The following is a 14,652-nucleotide window of genomic DNA, read 5'->3' as shown; positions in this document are numbered from 1 at the left end:
TCAGCTTCCAACAATTGATTGCAGCAAAAGTACTCACAACAACCAAAGCAAAAGCAACTAAAACAGTTCCTCTTTCATTTGTTTTTGTTTTTATTTTGTTTTATTGCTGCATTTGCTTTCACGTTTCACCTCCACTTCACCCACCCTCTCTCTCTTTTCCTTTCCTAAACCAGCAAAACATTCAGTGCTTCTTCCTCCATTTATGGACTTGCTTTGCCCAAACTGTGAATATATCATTGTATTCACCATGTCAGAAGACCATGATGCCACTTACTCGCCTATCAATGACCTTATTTATTATTATACAGATGGTTAGGCTAAATTTTTTCCTTGTTTTGGTTAATTTTGTGCTGCTGGGACTCACAAAGTTTTTGTCGACTCTCTAGAATTGATGTTGCAGTGGGTCTATTTAGTGATCCACTGCAACATCAACAATCTTATGTCAAGTATTAGCTTCCATACTCACCACAACTCCAACAACTAAGCATGGAAGCCAGGAATTCTTTGCCTGAGATTCAAGGCCCTTCACATTTCTTCAAGGTCATCCTTCCCTCAACACTTGAAGCTAAGATGCTGGTAATTCCTCACTCAAGTTTTATCTGTTTTTTTAAGCAAACAAAACTGATTCTGGTGTTTTTTTTTTTCCTTTGTTTTCCACTTTCTTACATACCCATTTCATTCTCTGTAATTTTTTGGCTAAACATTTTACACTTGTGTCATTCACTTGTACATGGCGGTTCTGTAATGTGCATATGACAGCATGATTGGAAGATAATGGTTCTTTGTTTTCTTAACATTGATCAACTCGAGATAAAAATTTAGGACTAATGTGTGTAAAAGCATTTGTTTGACGGATGAGTATCCAATTTTTTTTTTTTTTTAATAAATAGTTCTTGTAACTTAGTTTGTATAATTGCAGAAAATCCCACCAAAGTTTGTGACAAAGTTTGGGGATGAGCTTTCAAGTGTTGCAACACTAACACTTCCTAACGGTAGAGTTTGGCAAGTTGGAGTGGTAAAAGAAAGGGGAAAGATTTGGTTCGGTAATGGTTGGTCTGAGTTTGTGGAGAACCACTCCATTAATACAGGACACCTCTTGGTTTTCCGATTCAGATCAAATTCAAATTTTCATGTCGTTATATTTGATAAGAGTGCTTTTGAGATCGAGTATCCGATTAGTGATGGTGAAGAGCAAGAAAGTGACTTGGAAAGTGTTGAAGAACAGTCTGTGGAGATATTGGGTTCTACAACTTTAAATTCATCTTTCAGGACTTTGGGAATCAATTTTAAAAATAAAAGTGCAAGGGCTGGGCCATCTCGCAATGCTTACTCTCCAACGCATAAAAATGAACCAAGAAGAACTGCACGACAAGTAAGGAAACAGGCAGTGGATAAAGGAAATCAACTTGGTAAGCTCTTTACACTAATATCTTCTTGTTCTAATTTAGAGTTTAAAACATTAACCTTTCCCATTGATTGCAGATCATCAAGAGTTCTATGGTTTCCTTGAAGAATTGTGGATTTCTATCAGTAAAGCATGTAGAAATTTTACCGTGGAAGAAAGACAGAGAGCACTTCTTGCAGCCAGATTGTTCAAGCCAAGCAATCATTCATTCTTGGTTATTTTGAGGACCCGTGACTTAAGAAATGAATATGTGGTGAGCTTTGAATAAAATGCATGTGATCATGAATTTTCATTGATAGCCTTTGATATATGGTAATTCCAAATAAATGGTTTTGCTTTGTGCAGTATATGCCAAAGACATTTTGGGTCAAGTGTTTGAGTAAAGAAGTAAAACAGATAAAAATACAAGATTGTGACAGAAAAGAGTGGCCGCTGAGTATCACACACTCGCGTCGTGGGAGACTGATAAGAGGAGGTTGGCGTAAATTTCAACAAGAGAAGAATTTGGAGGAAGGAGACATTTGTGTCTTTGAGCTGATGAGAAAGAGAAAGAGAAACGATGACTTTATTCTGAAAGTTTCAATACATAAAATTAATCCATAATCACAGTTATTAGCATGCATCCTTGATGTTTAACTTTATTTCCAAATTTTGTGTATTTTAGATAGTTTCATGAATGCGTTTTCAGCCTATTGTATTCATAATTTCAACAAAACAAACTCTAAAATGTAATCCAAAAATATGAATTATATCTCAACATTTTTACAATCTAAAAAATAATCATGTTATTTAAATTATTTCTATTTCCTTTTCATATGAGTCATAGAGCAGATTCCTGTAATGACAGCCATCTATTATACTACAAAGCTATAAAATGAGAATAAAATTCAGATTATTGTCGGCTCACGTTTCTCTAACAATAATTTGAAAGGAACTGGGCGATGCAGACATTGTTAGCAGCTCGAAAAGTACAGGCAAACGGGTCTACATACATGCATACGACTGCGGGATATGAATGTGTAATAAAGAGAATGAAATGATAAAGCTTAACACCTTAACCACTTATACATGCTTAGATGCTAAAATCAAATAGAAGGTACCATAATTTGTTAAAAATAGAATTCATCATTGGTGCATGTTCGAAATACCATTTAAGCCGGCAATTACAGAGACTAGGTACTAGAATTGTAACAAAGACTGCAAGAGTTGCTAGGTCCGTACAAACTTTTTTAACAAGATTTGAAGTTTTAGCATTGATGGGAAGGGCTCTTCAAATCACCTAACCTATAATAATCAAGTTCAAAAGTAGAGTCATTTGTCCAAGTAAGAGAATAAAAAGTTCTGCAAAACATAACTTGGCAAGGTAGAGCGAAATTTTAAGGCAAATCAGATAGGCTGAATCTATCCGAAAATAAGAATGCCACGACGAACTCATAACTAATGATTTCACTCATGGATCACAATTTTTGTACAATAATATTGACAAGTACTCCTGATATTTGGGGCACTGCAGTAAAATATAATTTCAATACTGATAGTTTATGTCCATTTTGCATTAATTTGTTGTTGGAACTCTGGGGTTTACTAACTAACTCTAATTGAACAATTTAACTATCAATTTAGGAATCAATTAATAGAACTATGAACAAATAAAGAGAATCAGCAAAAAGCACGAGACACAACAATTATAGTGGTTCGACTTTGCAGCCTACATCGATTGTCCAAGGCTCACAGTAGGGTATTTTCATTAGTAGCCACAAAAGTATAGAATGATGAACAAAGCAGAGAATAAAACTTTACAAAAGGGACACACCCAATCCGAGAACCCCATATTTTCTCCAATATGAGATCTGCCTTTCTCTTTCATCAATCGATGTTAAGTACACATGCATCATTCCTTGATCAGCCTCCACCTATCTTCGATTTCTCCATAACCGTAAGATAAATAACAATCTGGAAGATTCTTTGGAGTCATGAACTGTCAAGGTAAAGAGAGAGAAAAGAGAAATTGAGCATGTGAAGTGTGATAGCCAAATCACGATGTCGCACTACTTGTTTGACTCTTAATACCAAAGTTGACTTCCATCGAGGCAAATAAGAAGCCATATCATCACAAGTCTCCACCTTAGCTTCTTGATTTGTTACCTTATGTGGCCTTGGAATGCATATGTTTACTCTTGAACTTGGAGAAGGCTCATACCGAGCCTATGTTTTTCAACTGGAACTAGCTTAGTGAACATATCTGCAGGGTTGTGTGAACCTTTAACCTTTTCAATCTTGATTTCCCCTTTTTCAATCATTTCCCTAATGAAAGGAAGGCGAACATCTATGTGTTTGGTTTTTTCGTGGAACACTTGGTTTTTACAGAGATGGATTGCGCTCTGACTATCACTACTAATCATCACTATTTGTTGTTCAATGCCCAACTCATTTGCAAGACCTTTCAGCCAAGTAGCTTCCTTTGTTGCCTCTGTTAGTGCCACATACTCTGATTCTGTTGAAGACAGAGTAATAATATGTTGTAGCTTAGATTTCCAACTAACAGTATTTCCCCACAGAGTGAAAACAAAACCAAACTTCCTCTTATCCACATCCCCTGCATAGTTTGCATCTGCAAAACCTTCAACACAACTGTTATAACTTTGATTCTTCTTAAACACAATGCCTATTGATCTGGTTCCCTTCAAATATCTCATAATCCACTTTAGAGCCATCCAGTGACACTTTCCTAGATTGCGCATAAACCCGCTTATTAGACTTACTGAAAAAGCCAAGTCTGGTCTTGAACACACCATCAAGCACATTAGACTCCCTAGTGCACTTGCACAAGGAATATCTGCCATCTTCAGCTTTTCTTCTTTAGTTTGTGGACTCTGCTCATGTGAAAGCTTCAGGTGAGCTCCAAGAGGAGTTTGGATAGTCTTTGCATCTTGCATGTTGAACTTCTGCAGGACTTTCTCAGCATAGTCTTGCTAAACTAACTTTAGGCTTCCAAGAGCTCTATTTCTGATGATAGAAATACCAAGAATTTTCTAAGCCTTCCCTAGCTCTTTCATTTCAAACTTGGTGTTTAGTAACTTCTTCAGTCGAAGCAACTCAGTTTTATCATGGCAAGCCACAAGCATATCATCCACATAAAACAATAAAAAAATTTGAGTCATATCAAAGATTCTTTTAAAATAGAAACAGCTATCAAAGTTACATCTATCAAATCCAATTTCAATCATAAAAAAATCAAATTTCTTATACCACTATCATGGTGACTGTTTTAAACCATATAATGATTTTTTTGTACAGACAAACTTTACTTGTAGCACTGTTGTAACCTTAAGGTTGTTCCATTAAGATGCTTTCTTCCAAATCATCATGCAAGAAGGTTGTCTTCACATCAAGTTGTTCTAATTCCAAGTTGAATTGAACTACAAGTGAGAGCAATACCCTGATGGATATATGCTTGACCACTAGAGGAAAGATTTCATTGTAATCAACCCCCTCTACTTGTGTAAATCCTTTTGCAACTAACCTAGCCTTGTATCTAGGTGGTTCTTGATAGGTTAATCCTGGTTTTCTTTTGAAAATCCATTTGCATTTGACCACTCTACTATTTGTTGGTTTATCAACCAAAATCCAGGTGTTATTCATCAAAGGATCGAATTCTTCCTCAATTGCTTTCTTCCATTCTAAATTTTTAGGTCTTGAAAATGCTTCTTGGAAGCTCTTAGGCTCATCATTCATTTCTTCCTTCACCTGAAGTGCATAAGCAACTAGGTCTGAATAACCTAATCTATTGGGAGGTTTGATTGTTCTTCTAGTTCTATCTCTTGACAACTAATAATCTGTCAAGTTTGATACATCTCTAACAGGTGCCTCCTGATCTACTTCATGATCAGCACTTGGTTCATTCTCAGAAGTATTTAAGTCATCAACTCCACCTTGATTTAGACCTGGACTAAGATTAGAGTCCTGCACTTCTAGTTTTAAGTGATCTAATCCTGGATAGCAGCCTTTTGATACATTAGATTCACCTTCTAGACTAGGTAGAATATCTTCTCTAAACACAACATCTCTACCACTTCTTAGATTCTAAATTCCAGAACTTATAACCTTTAACTCCATCTAGATATCCTAAGAATTTGCATTTAATGGCATTAGGTTTTAATTTGTCCTCCTTAACATGAACATAAGTTAGACACCCAAAAACTCTTAGATTTTCCAGGTTTATAGGATGGCCGGTCCATTTTTCAAGTGGAACCTTAAAACCTGTAGGTAAAGAAGGTGTTCTATTTATCAAATAGACTACAGTATGGGTTGTTTCTGCCCAGAACTTGATTGATAGCTTAGAACATGACATGATGCTTCTAACTTTTTATAAAATGGTTATATTCATCCTTTCACAAAGACCATTCTATTGTGGAGTGTGTCCAACAGTCTTATGTCTAACTATCCCATGAACTCTATAGTAATTATTGAATTCGTCATTGACAAATTCTAAACCATTGTTAGTCCTCAGTTTCTTTAGTTTCTTTCCAATTTGATTTTCAGTGATGGTTTTCCATTCCTTAAATCTAGGAAATGCTTCATCCTTAGTTTTGAGGAAATAAATCCAAACATACCTAGAGTAGTCATCTAAAAGCTGATAAATTACCTATATCCTCTAAGGGAATAATGCCTAGATGGGCCCCATACATCAGAATGCACATTCTCAAGCGGTGAGTTTGAGTAGTAGTCCCAAATTTCACTTTGCTCATTTTTCGAAATGTGCAATGCTCATAGAAGGTCAAGTTTCCTATTTTATCCTCACATAGTAGGCTTTGCTTACTAAGTTCTCCTGGACCTCTTTCACTGGCATGGGCAAGTCTTTGGTACCACAAAGTGGTTTTATCTTGCCCCTTAGTTGACCCAAGAACAGCCACTCCACTATCAGTTCTACCTTTCAACACATACAGACCATTCGTTTCAGCCTTCATAACTATCAAAGACCCTTTCAAAACAGTAAGACTCCCATTAGCAACCTTATAACTTAGACCTATATAGTGTAATGTCTTAAGAGAAATAAGGTTTCTTTTGAGGTTAGGGATACATCTAACATCAGTAAGGGTTTTGGTTAATCCGTTATGGAGATTCAAATTAACAGAGCCTATTCCTTTAAAATGACAAGCAACATTGTTCCTCATCATCACTTTCCCACCATATAAAGGTTGAAAGGAGCTAAACCACTCCCTATTAGGAATCATATGATAGGTGCAGCCAGTGTCTAAAATCCATTCATCACTAACCCTGCCTTTTGAAATAACTAGGACCTCTGAACTTTCATAACCCTTTGATACTATCCCTGCACTACCTCCATCATCCTCCTCTCATATTTCTTCTTATTCTTCCTCTCAAGGAATCCTCTCCTAAGGTGACCCTCCTCATGGCAGAAAAAACACTTCCATTTTCCAGTTTTAGATTTTGACCTATGTCTATTCGGCGCCGCCTGCCCCCCCTTTTTCTCAAATCTTCCTCTGACTACAAGACCCTCACCATCACTCACATGTTTTTCTCTAATCTTATTTTCACTATGCATAGCTGAAATAGCCTCTACAACTTCTACTAACTTCAGAGTCTGTCTACCATATTTCAAAGTTTCTACAAAATTTGAATAAGCTTTGGGTAAAGAGTTTAATAGGGTCACAGCTTGATCCTCATCGGCAATTTCAACTAAGATGCTTTCTAAATCTTGTATAATCTTAAGGAAGTCATCCTTATTATCCTTTTAGTGATTTTTGTTCATCCATCTTAAACCCAAATAGACTATGTTTTAGAAATAATCTATTAGGAACAGTTTTTGACTGGTAAAGGGAATCTAACCTACTCCATATCTCAGCATTAGTATTTTCTTTCTTCACTTCTCGAAGTACTTTATCACCCAACCCAAGGATCAGTGAACTTTTGGCCTTGTTTAACATATCTTGCTTTTCTATAGCAGTCAAGGTGTTAGGTAACTCAGCTTCCCCCTTCAGAGCTGAAGCCAAACTCTCCTTAATCAGCACTGCTTCATTTTCCATAATCCAAAATCATTTTCACCTGTAAACTTTTCAAGCTCAAACTTAGTTGACATGTTTTTCTCACAAATTCGAGAAATACTGCAATAGAAAAGTAAACAGCTAAGAGAGCCTTAAACTGAATTGAAACAGGAGTAAACAAGTGAAACCCTAATAGAACCTTTAACCAGACTTTGATACCAATTTGTTGGAACTCTAGGGTTCACTGACTAACTCTAATTGAACAATTTAACTATCAATTTAGGAATCAATTAATAGAACTATGAACAAATAAAGAGAATCAGCAAAAATCACAAGACACAGCAATTATAATGGTTTGGCTTTGCAACCTACATCCACTTTTTAAGGCTCACAGTAGGGTATTTTCATTAATAGCCACAAAAGTATAGAATGATGAACAAGGCAGAGAATAAAACTTTACAAAAGGGAAAGAACACACCCAATCCGAGAACCCTAGGTTTTCTTCAATATGAGATCTGCCTTTCTTCTTCATCAATCAATGTTAAATACACATGCACCCTCCTTGATCAGCCTCCACCTGTGTTCGATTCCTCGATAACCATAAAATGAATAATAATCTGGAAGATTCTTTGGAGTCATGAACTGTCAAGGTAAAGAGAGAGAAAAGAGAAACTAAGCAAGTGAAATGTGATAGCCAAATCACGATATGCAAAAGGGTTTATCCAAAAACGATGTCGCACTACTTGTTTGACTCGAAACACCAAAGTTGACTTCCACCGTGGCAAATAAGAAGCCACATCATCACATCTTCATATCCGTAAACTATTATACCTAAAGCTGATGATAAGGTTGCACTTGGAATTGATGGTTCCTGAAATCCAGGTATCAATCAATGAACACATCAAGGAAAACAAAAAATAACTAGAAATTTGACAAAAAATAATCACAAGAAAAAATTTCAAGCACACACTGCCTCAAAACAGTAACAGCTCAGAATATTAAAGCCATACAAACTTCAGGCACGACAAAATCAACCAGATAAGAAAGTTGTCATGCAACCTGAATCACACAAAAAGAGCAAGAACTGATTCTTTTTTCTTCAGATTGAAGAAGATAAGAGCATGAAAAAGCAAATGACACCTTTGACCAACAATAAGTATATGTAAAAGAAAATTCTGCCAATCAAATTTGTAGATTTGACACAATTTTTCAATTACTTGTGAGGATATGTGCTTTCTAATAATTGTTGAATGGATAAATCAACAGGTTCCACAGTTTCTTAATGGAGAAACTAACAATGATATATGGTTTCAAATTTCTATAAATTATGCTAATAAGGAAAAAAAAAGTGTACATACAAGACAATGGTGAAAATTTTTCAAGGAGATACATCAAGGCTGAAAGTAGAGGGTGATCATAGAGTTTATATTTCCATTCTGAAACTCTATGATCCCTGGCTATTAGCGGCCAGGTCTCACTCAGATCTGGCCGATGATGGCCAAGGATCTGGCCGTTAAGCCTAATATGGCCGTTTTCAGTCATCAATATGACCAGAAACGGCTATATCGAAGCCTCGTGGTCACGATGAGCTACTCACGGCAAATTTTGGAGACTTTAGGCGATGGTTTGCGATGACGGCACGGGATGAGAGTGATTTTATCATAAATTAAAGTTTTATATAAACGGGATGTTTTAGCTAAATCTGAAATATTGGGGGTTAAAAAAAATATTCAAAAATTAATAATAAAAATAATATTATATTAATATTTAAAATAAAGACAATTTAATAATTTAAATAACTTACCTAACCAAACATATCAGTATAAACACCCCTTAAAATATAGGGTAATATTATATTTATAAAGAAATTTTACAAAGATATTCATATAAAATGATGTGACAAAAAATGAATGAAAGAGTAAATTTAATGAGTTTAACTTTTTATTTTACTTTTCGATTCATTTTCCGCGACGTGACTTCTATGAAAATCTTTATTGAAAATTAAAACATACTCAAAATGTCTCATCTCTCCCCACCAATGGCAACCCAGGCTCTTACTATCACCCCTCTGTCGCTTCACCCGCTCTCCATCTCACACGCCGCCACTCCATCAGCGTCGTACTCCAGCCTGCTAGAAGCCGCGACGAGGATAGAGAGCCGACGATACCTCACTCATCGTCTCTTAATCGAAAAAATCTGTTCACTTATCGATCAACAAATTAAACAGTAATACTCCTCTACAAATCATCGATGAAGACGACGATGTAAGTTGAATTTCGCTTCTTTTTCTCTTTTCATTTTCAGATTCAACACCAACCCAATTGCTGAAGGGTTCTAAATTGTCAAAAAATAACCCCGAAAATCAGTTCTTTCACAAATGAAACACCAACCCATCTGCTGAATGGTTCTGAATTGAAAAAAAAAAAAAATCCCAAAAATCAGTTCTTTTACAAATTCAACACAGACCCACCAAAAATAAAGAGAAAACCAGTTGGGGAAATGCAAAAAGAACCCAGCAAAGAGGGGGAGGAGGATGAAATGAATTACGTGTGGGTTAGGGAGATAGAAATTGAGAAGTTTTGGCTGCCGATAGAGACCGTGGTTAGGCCATTGATTCTTTCTACTGTTACAAAGAATTCAGGTTTCTTTGTTGTTTCTTACAAAGATTTAAATATTTCAATTTCTTTTTCATCTTTTTTAGTTGATTTATTTCTATCTGTGTCAATTGGGTTTCGTTTTATGTTGTTATCTAATACTATGTTAAAAATTAAACAACAGGTACTGTATGGCAGTGAATGTGATAGCCTTTGTATATTCTGGCTTTCGGGGTTACGATCTAATCTATCAATTGACCTCCGGAGAACGCAAAGTGAGGCAACCCCTCTGCCACTACTTGGATTTTTATTTAGATCAGGTGAGTGAGTCATTGTTTTATTGCGCTTAATTTTTTTTTAAGTTTAATCTTAATTTTAATTTCATGCCTAACTTAGGCCCATGTTTAACTACACTCCTCAGACCACTTCCTTTAGAGGCGGTGCATAAGGCCAATTGTAGATGGAGATTGATAGAAATGTTTGCAAAGACTCTAAAATAGTGAATAGTATTTAGTTTTTATGGGGCCTCTTTAGACCACTGTTGCACACGGAATTGCTTATTTAAGAATCTTTTGGAATGTTAACAGTATTAGCGTTTTTGTCTTAGTGCTTTATATTGTATTTGAATTATGATGTGGAAGGATATCTTGATATCCAGAATGTAGAAGTGCATTATGCTAATTTTTTCTTCATCTCCTTTGTCTTTAGCATTTTCCGTATTCATTTTTTTTTTCGGCTTAACAAAGTTTGTAGGCTATTGTTTAATTGTCTGTAGTATGGTATTGGAACTTGATGTTTCTATATTCCACACATCTTTTTTAGGAGAAACATAAAGCAATCTTGATTAAGAGTCTTACAGATTTTTGTTCCAGAGTCAGTAATATTCAGAAGCTGTCATTTCTTAGGTGCATTATTGTGTGTCTGTAGGTTTGCCAACGGAGGAATGATATCTTACTGCAAGCTGCTATTATGGTGCTGATGATCTCAGTTAAGGTACATTTAAGTGCTGCAATTCGCAGTTTAAGACTGAGACACAGTTGAGTTACATTAGTGATGCCATGTCGTGCAAATTTTGAATTTCCACTTGACTTAATGCTGGCTGTCCTTTAGCATGTTTTACATAAAAAGAATGTTTTGGATTACAATGATGGATTATTCTTCTGGCTATGTATATTATCTATTGACAGTGTAGTTGAATTCTTCCTTTGATGAGCATGGAGGTGAGATGCAAGTTGCACAAGATGCTCCTTTAAAGCCATCTATGGATATCTTTGCTGTAGGGTGAGTGTTAACAGTATTAGCGTCTCTGTCTTAGTGCTATATATTGTATTTAAATTATGTTGTGGAAATATATCTTAATATCCAGAATGTAGAAGCGCATTATGCAATTTTTTTCTTCGTCTTTAACATTTTCCTTACTCATTTTTTTTTTTTTTTTTCAAATTTCTGCTGGACAAAGTTTGTAGGCTATTGTTTAATTGGCTGTAGTATGGTACTAGAACTAGATGTTTCTATATTCCAGATATCTTTTTTAGGAGAAACATAAAGCAATCTTGATTAAGAGTCTTACATAATTCTGTTACAGAGTTTGTAATATTCCGAAGCCGCCATTTCTTATGTGCATTATTGTTTGTCTGTAGGTATGCCAACGGAGGAATGATATCCTACTGCAAGCTGCTATTATGGTGCTGATGATCTCAGTTAAGGTACGTTTAAGCGCTGCAATTCACAGTTTAAGACGGAGACACAATTGAGTTACATCAAAGATGCCATGTCGTGCAATATTTAAATCTTCACTGGACTTAATGTTGGCTGTCTTTTAGCAGGTTTTACATAAAAAGAATGTTTTGGATTACAGTGATGGATTATTCTTCTGGCTATGTATAATATATATTGAAAGTGTAGTTGAATTCTTCCTTGATTTTTCAGAGATTTTTTTAGCATGGAGGTGAGATGCAAATGGGATACTAAAATGATTTTGTATTTGCTATTTTCCTTAATCTGAGCATGATTTTCATTACCTAAAACAGGATACTAAATTGATGAATTTCCTGGATTTTGTGATTGTTGATTTATTATTTATGCCAAGAGTGGATTGTGACTTGATTTCTGGATTATGCAACTCACGTTCTCTGTCAAAAATAGCAAATGAAGCTGACTTAGTGGAGCAGTGGAATGACTCAAGTGATGCTACACCAGCAGCAAGAACATGATTGGAGAGATTGAGAACCACTCAAGCTAACTTTTAGCTGTAAGTGTAACAGTATCTTATCGTTTCATTGAGTTTTTCTCTTTTGTTTTGCAAATATGATTACCTTCTTTGACATTATGCACATTGATACACAAATAAAATATGAGGTCAAAAAACAAAAGGAGTTCATACATTTCTTGGTCAAAGAGGTGGAATCAGCAAGCTTTTCAGAGATATCAGATGTGGAGACATTTGTTAAATGGCTAGATGGGGAACTATCGTCCTTGGTTGATGAAAGGGCGGTGTTGAAGCACTTCCCACAAATAGCCAGAACGAAAAGCAGATGCTTTAAGAGAAGCTGCTTTCAATTACAGAGACTCGAAGAACCTTGAAACTGAGGTTTCATCGTTTGAGGACTCTTTGGCTCGGGCAACAAGAAGGATGCAAGCATTGCAAGACAGTTGAGCATGTATAAGCTGAATTACTGTAACTTAGTGATGAAATTTGATAGTATAAATTAATATTATTGCATGAATGAATATGGAACTTGCAGGTTGGAGCAAAGTGTTAACAACACAGAAAGAATGAGAGAAAGCAGCAGTAGAAGATGCAGGGATTTTCAGATCCCATGGGAATGGATGTTTGATACAGGACTCATTGGCCAGGTAGGTAACACATAGCTTACAAATTAAATTTACCATAAAACAATTCATCAAAATTTCAACTGATATAAATGTCTTATGATACGTTTACAAGTCCTAAAACACTTGTAAACATGAATGGACAAGGAATTGCAAGTCCTAAAACAGTTGCTAATTCAGTTGAATTGAAGAATTTCACTCTAAGTCCTAAAACACTTGGATTGTGGAATGTAGAAAGCAATGGAGGATATTCAGCCCAAACAAGTTCTAAAGAGGGAGAGAGTCCAAACATTTCGGCCCAAGCCACTCCAAGTCCAAGCTCAACAAGGGAAGCTCAAGCTCACCAAGAAAGAAGTCCAAGTGTTGAAAATGTTCAATCTGGCCCAAGTCTCATTTCAAAGAGTAAGATCTACATGAACCCTTATTGGATCCATTTGCATGATTTTCAAGGCCCAAATTCTTACACCCTTATTAGTAGACTTAATTAAGATCATTGATTAAGTTTTGATATAATGGACGTAAGCTTATTTCAACTAATGGGGTAGTTAAAGACATAGATCTTAGAATTAGAGAATTATGTCTCTTTTGCATTAAATAGGCATGACCTTGTTTTTTGAATGAATTGTTTCTAATATTTAGTTAAGTTTATTTTATTTTCTTGTATTTGTCAATTAATTGTTGAGTAATACTACACATACATCATTTTCATACAATATTTCTTATACAACATTATGTGGCAAGATATGATTAGCTAATTTAAAGTTAAAATTAAATTTTCGCCTAATCATATCTTGCCACATAATATTGTATAAAAAATGTTGTATGAAAATGATGTATGTATAGTATTATTCTTATATTTGCCTATATAAAACAACTATTCCATTGTAACATTTAGCATTTGAAATATATGAAATTGGTTTATCTATTTGAGAGAACTTTGGTGTTCTTGAGTGTGAATTCTTTATTCAAGTCTTGGCAAGGGATTTGGTGGTGAATTAATTCAAGTTGGTGGAGCAATCCTTTATGCTTGAAGTGCTATTACTTGTCTCAGTCTGAAAATTGCAAATTAGTGTTTTGATTTCTAATTTTTGTGTTGGCCAAATTTGCTTGGATTTGTGGTATGTTGTTGTGTTGTATTGGTTGGAAATGGATCATCTTACCAATAATGTGAAACTTTTTATAGTTTCTCAAATTTGTTTATAAAGTAAGAAATGTTGACTGTAACCATATGAAACTAAGTTCAACGAGGCCTGTGAAGGAATACATGAAAAGAATAAGCAAGGAGTTGAATTCCATTAACGAATGTTTGCAAGAACAGAGTCCGATGCTCCAAGGAGTTCGATTTGCCTATAAAATCCACCAGGTAAACTCTTAACTCCTTACATTGTTAAATCCTTTCATTTTCATCATCTCTTTTACCAACAATAGAACGTTCAGTTTGCAGGTGGGCTTGACATAGAGAACATAAAATGCATTTGAAGAGCTAAAAAAAGTTGGTATCGTAGTCATCATAATATGTATTGTCGTTGTTCATCAAGTGTTTGAACTTTCTAATGCTCCTTTCATTTAGTTTTTGGGGATTTCGAATGTTGAATTAGTAGGTCGAAAGCAACATCAAGCTAGATGATTTGTATAGACATCCACTACCATTGTACCAAACATTATATACCGAGTTACGGCAATGAAAAGTTTGAAATGTTTTAGCTTTAAAAGTCAGTCTGAGAATATGTTTTACGTTGTTATAATTCAAATATGTTTTACGTTGTGCAGGTATGTTTTAGTTTTATAATAATAGTATAATTTAATATAATTTTCT

At 35.2% G+C, this 14,652-nt stretch overlaps 1 protein-coding gene and 1 long non-coding RNA gene across 5 annotated transcripts; both read left to right on the top strand.

Moving 5' to 3' along the window:
* Positions 1–373: 373 nt before the first annotated feature.
* On the top strand, positions 374–2,088 carry LOC116132247 (B3 domain-containing transcription factor VRN1-like). The gene is made up of 4 exons (XM_031417901.1): positions 374–576; positions 920–1,409; positions 1,483–1,658; positions 1,751–2,088. The coding sequence occupies exons 1-4, from the start codon at positions 487–489 to the stop codon at positions 2,006–2,008; spliced, it is 1,014 nt and encodes a 337-aa protein (XP_031273761.1). The 5' UTR covers positions 374–486; the 3' UTR covers positions 2,009–2,088.
* A 7,761-nt stretch (positions 2,089–9,849) lies between these two features.
* On the top strand, positions 9,850–14,519 carry LOC116132290. 4 transcript variants are annotated; one of them, XR_004128389.1, is made up of 10 exons: positions 9,850–10,051; positions 10,189–10,324; positions 10,932–10,997; positions 11,192–11,285; positions 11,645–12,255; positions 12,363–12,664; positions 12,749–12,860; positions 12,952–13,238; positions 14,095–14,199; positions 14,274–14,519. It is a non-coding gene; the product is annotated as an uncharacterized LOC116132290 (long non-coding RNA). The 4 variants fall into 4 exon arrangements; XR_004128387.1 differs by having other exon boundaries at positions 9,852–10,051; positions 11,645–11,710; positions 12,150–12,664; XR_004128388.1 differs by having other exon boundaries at positions 11,645–12,664; positions 13,071–13,238.
* The last annotated feature ends 133 nt before the right edge of the window (positions 14,520–14,652 follow it).

Source organism: Pistacia vera, unplaced genomic scaffold (genome assembly GCF_008641045.1).
Source record: "Pistacia vera cultivar Batoury unplaced genomic scaffold, PisVer_v2 Contig25, whole genome shotgun sequence".
Lineage (NCBI taxonomy): Eukaryota > Viridiplantae > Streptophyta > Magnoliopsida > Sapindales > Anacardiaceae > Pistacia > Pistacia vera.
Note: the sequence above shows the minus strand (reverse complement) of the source record. Positions and strands in the feature narration are given on the sequence as shown.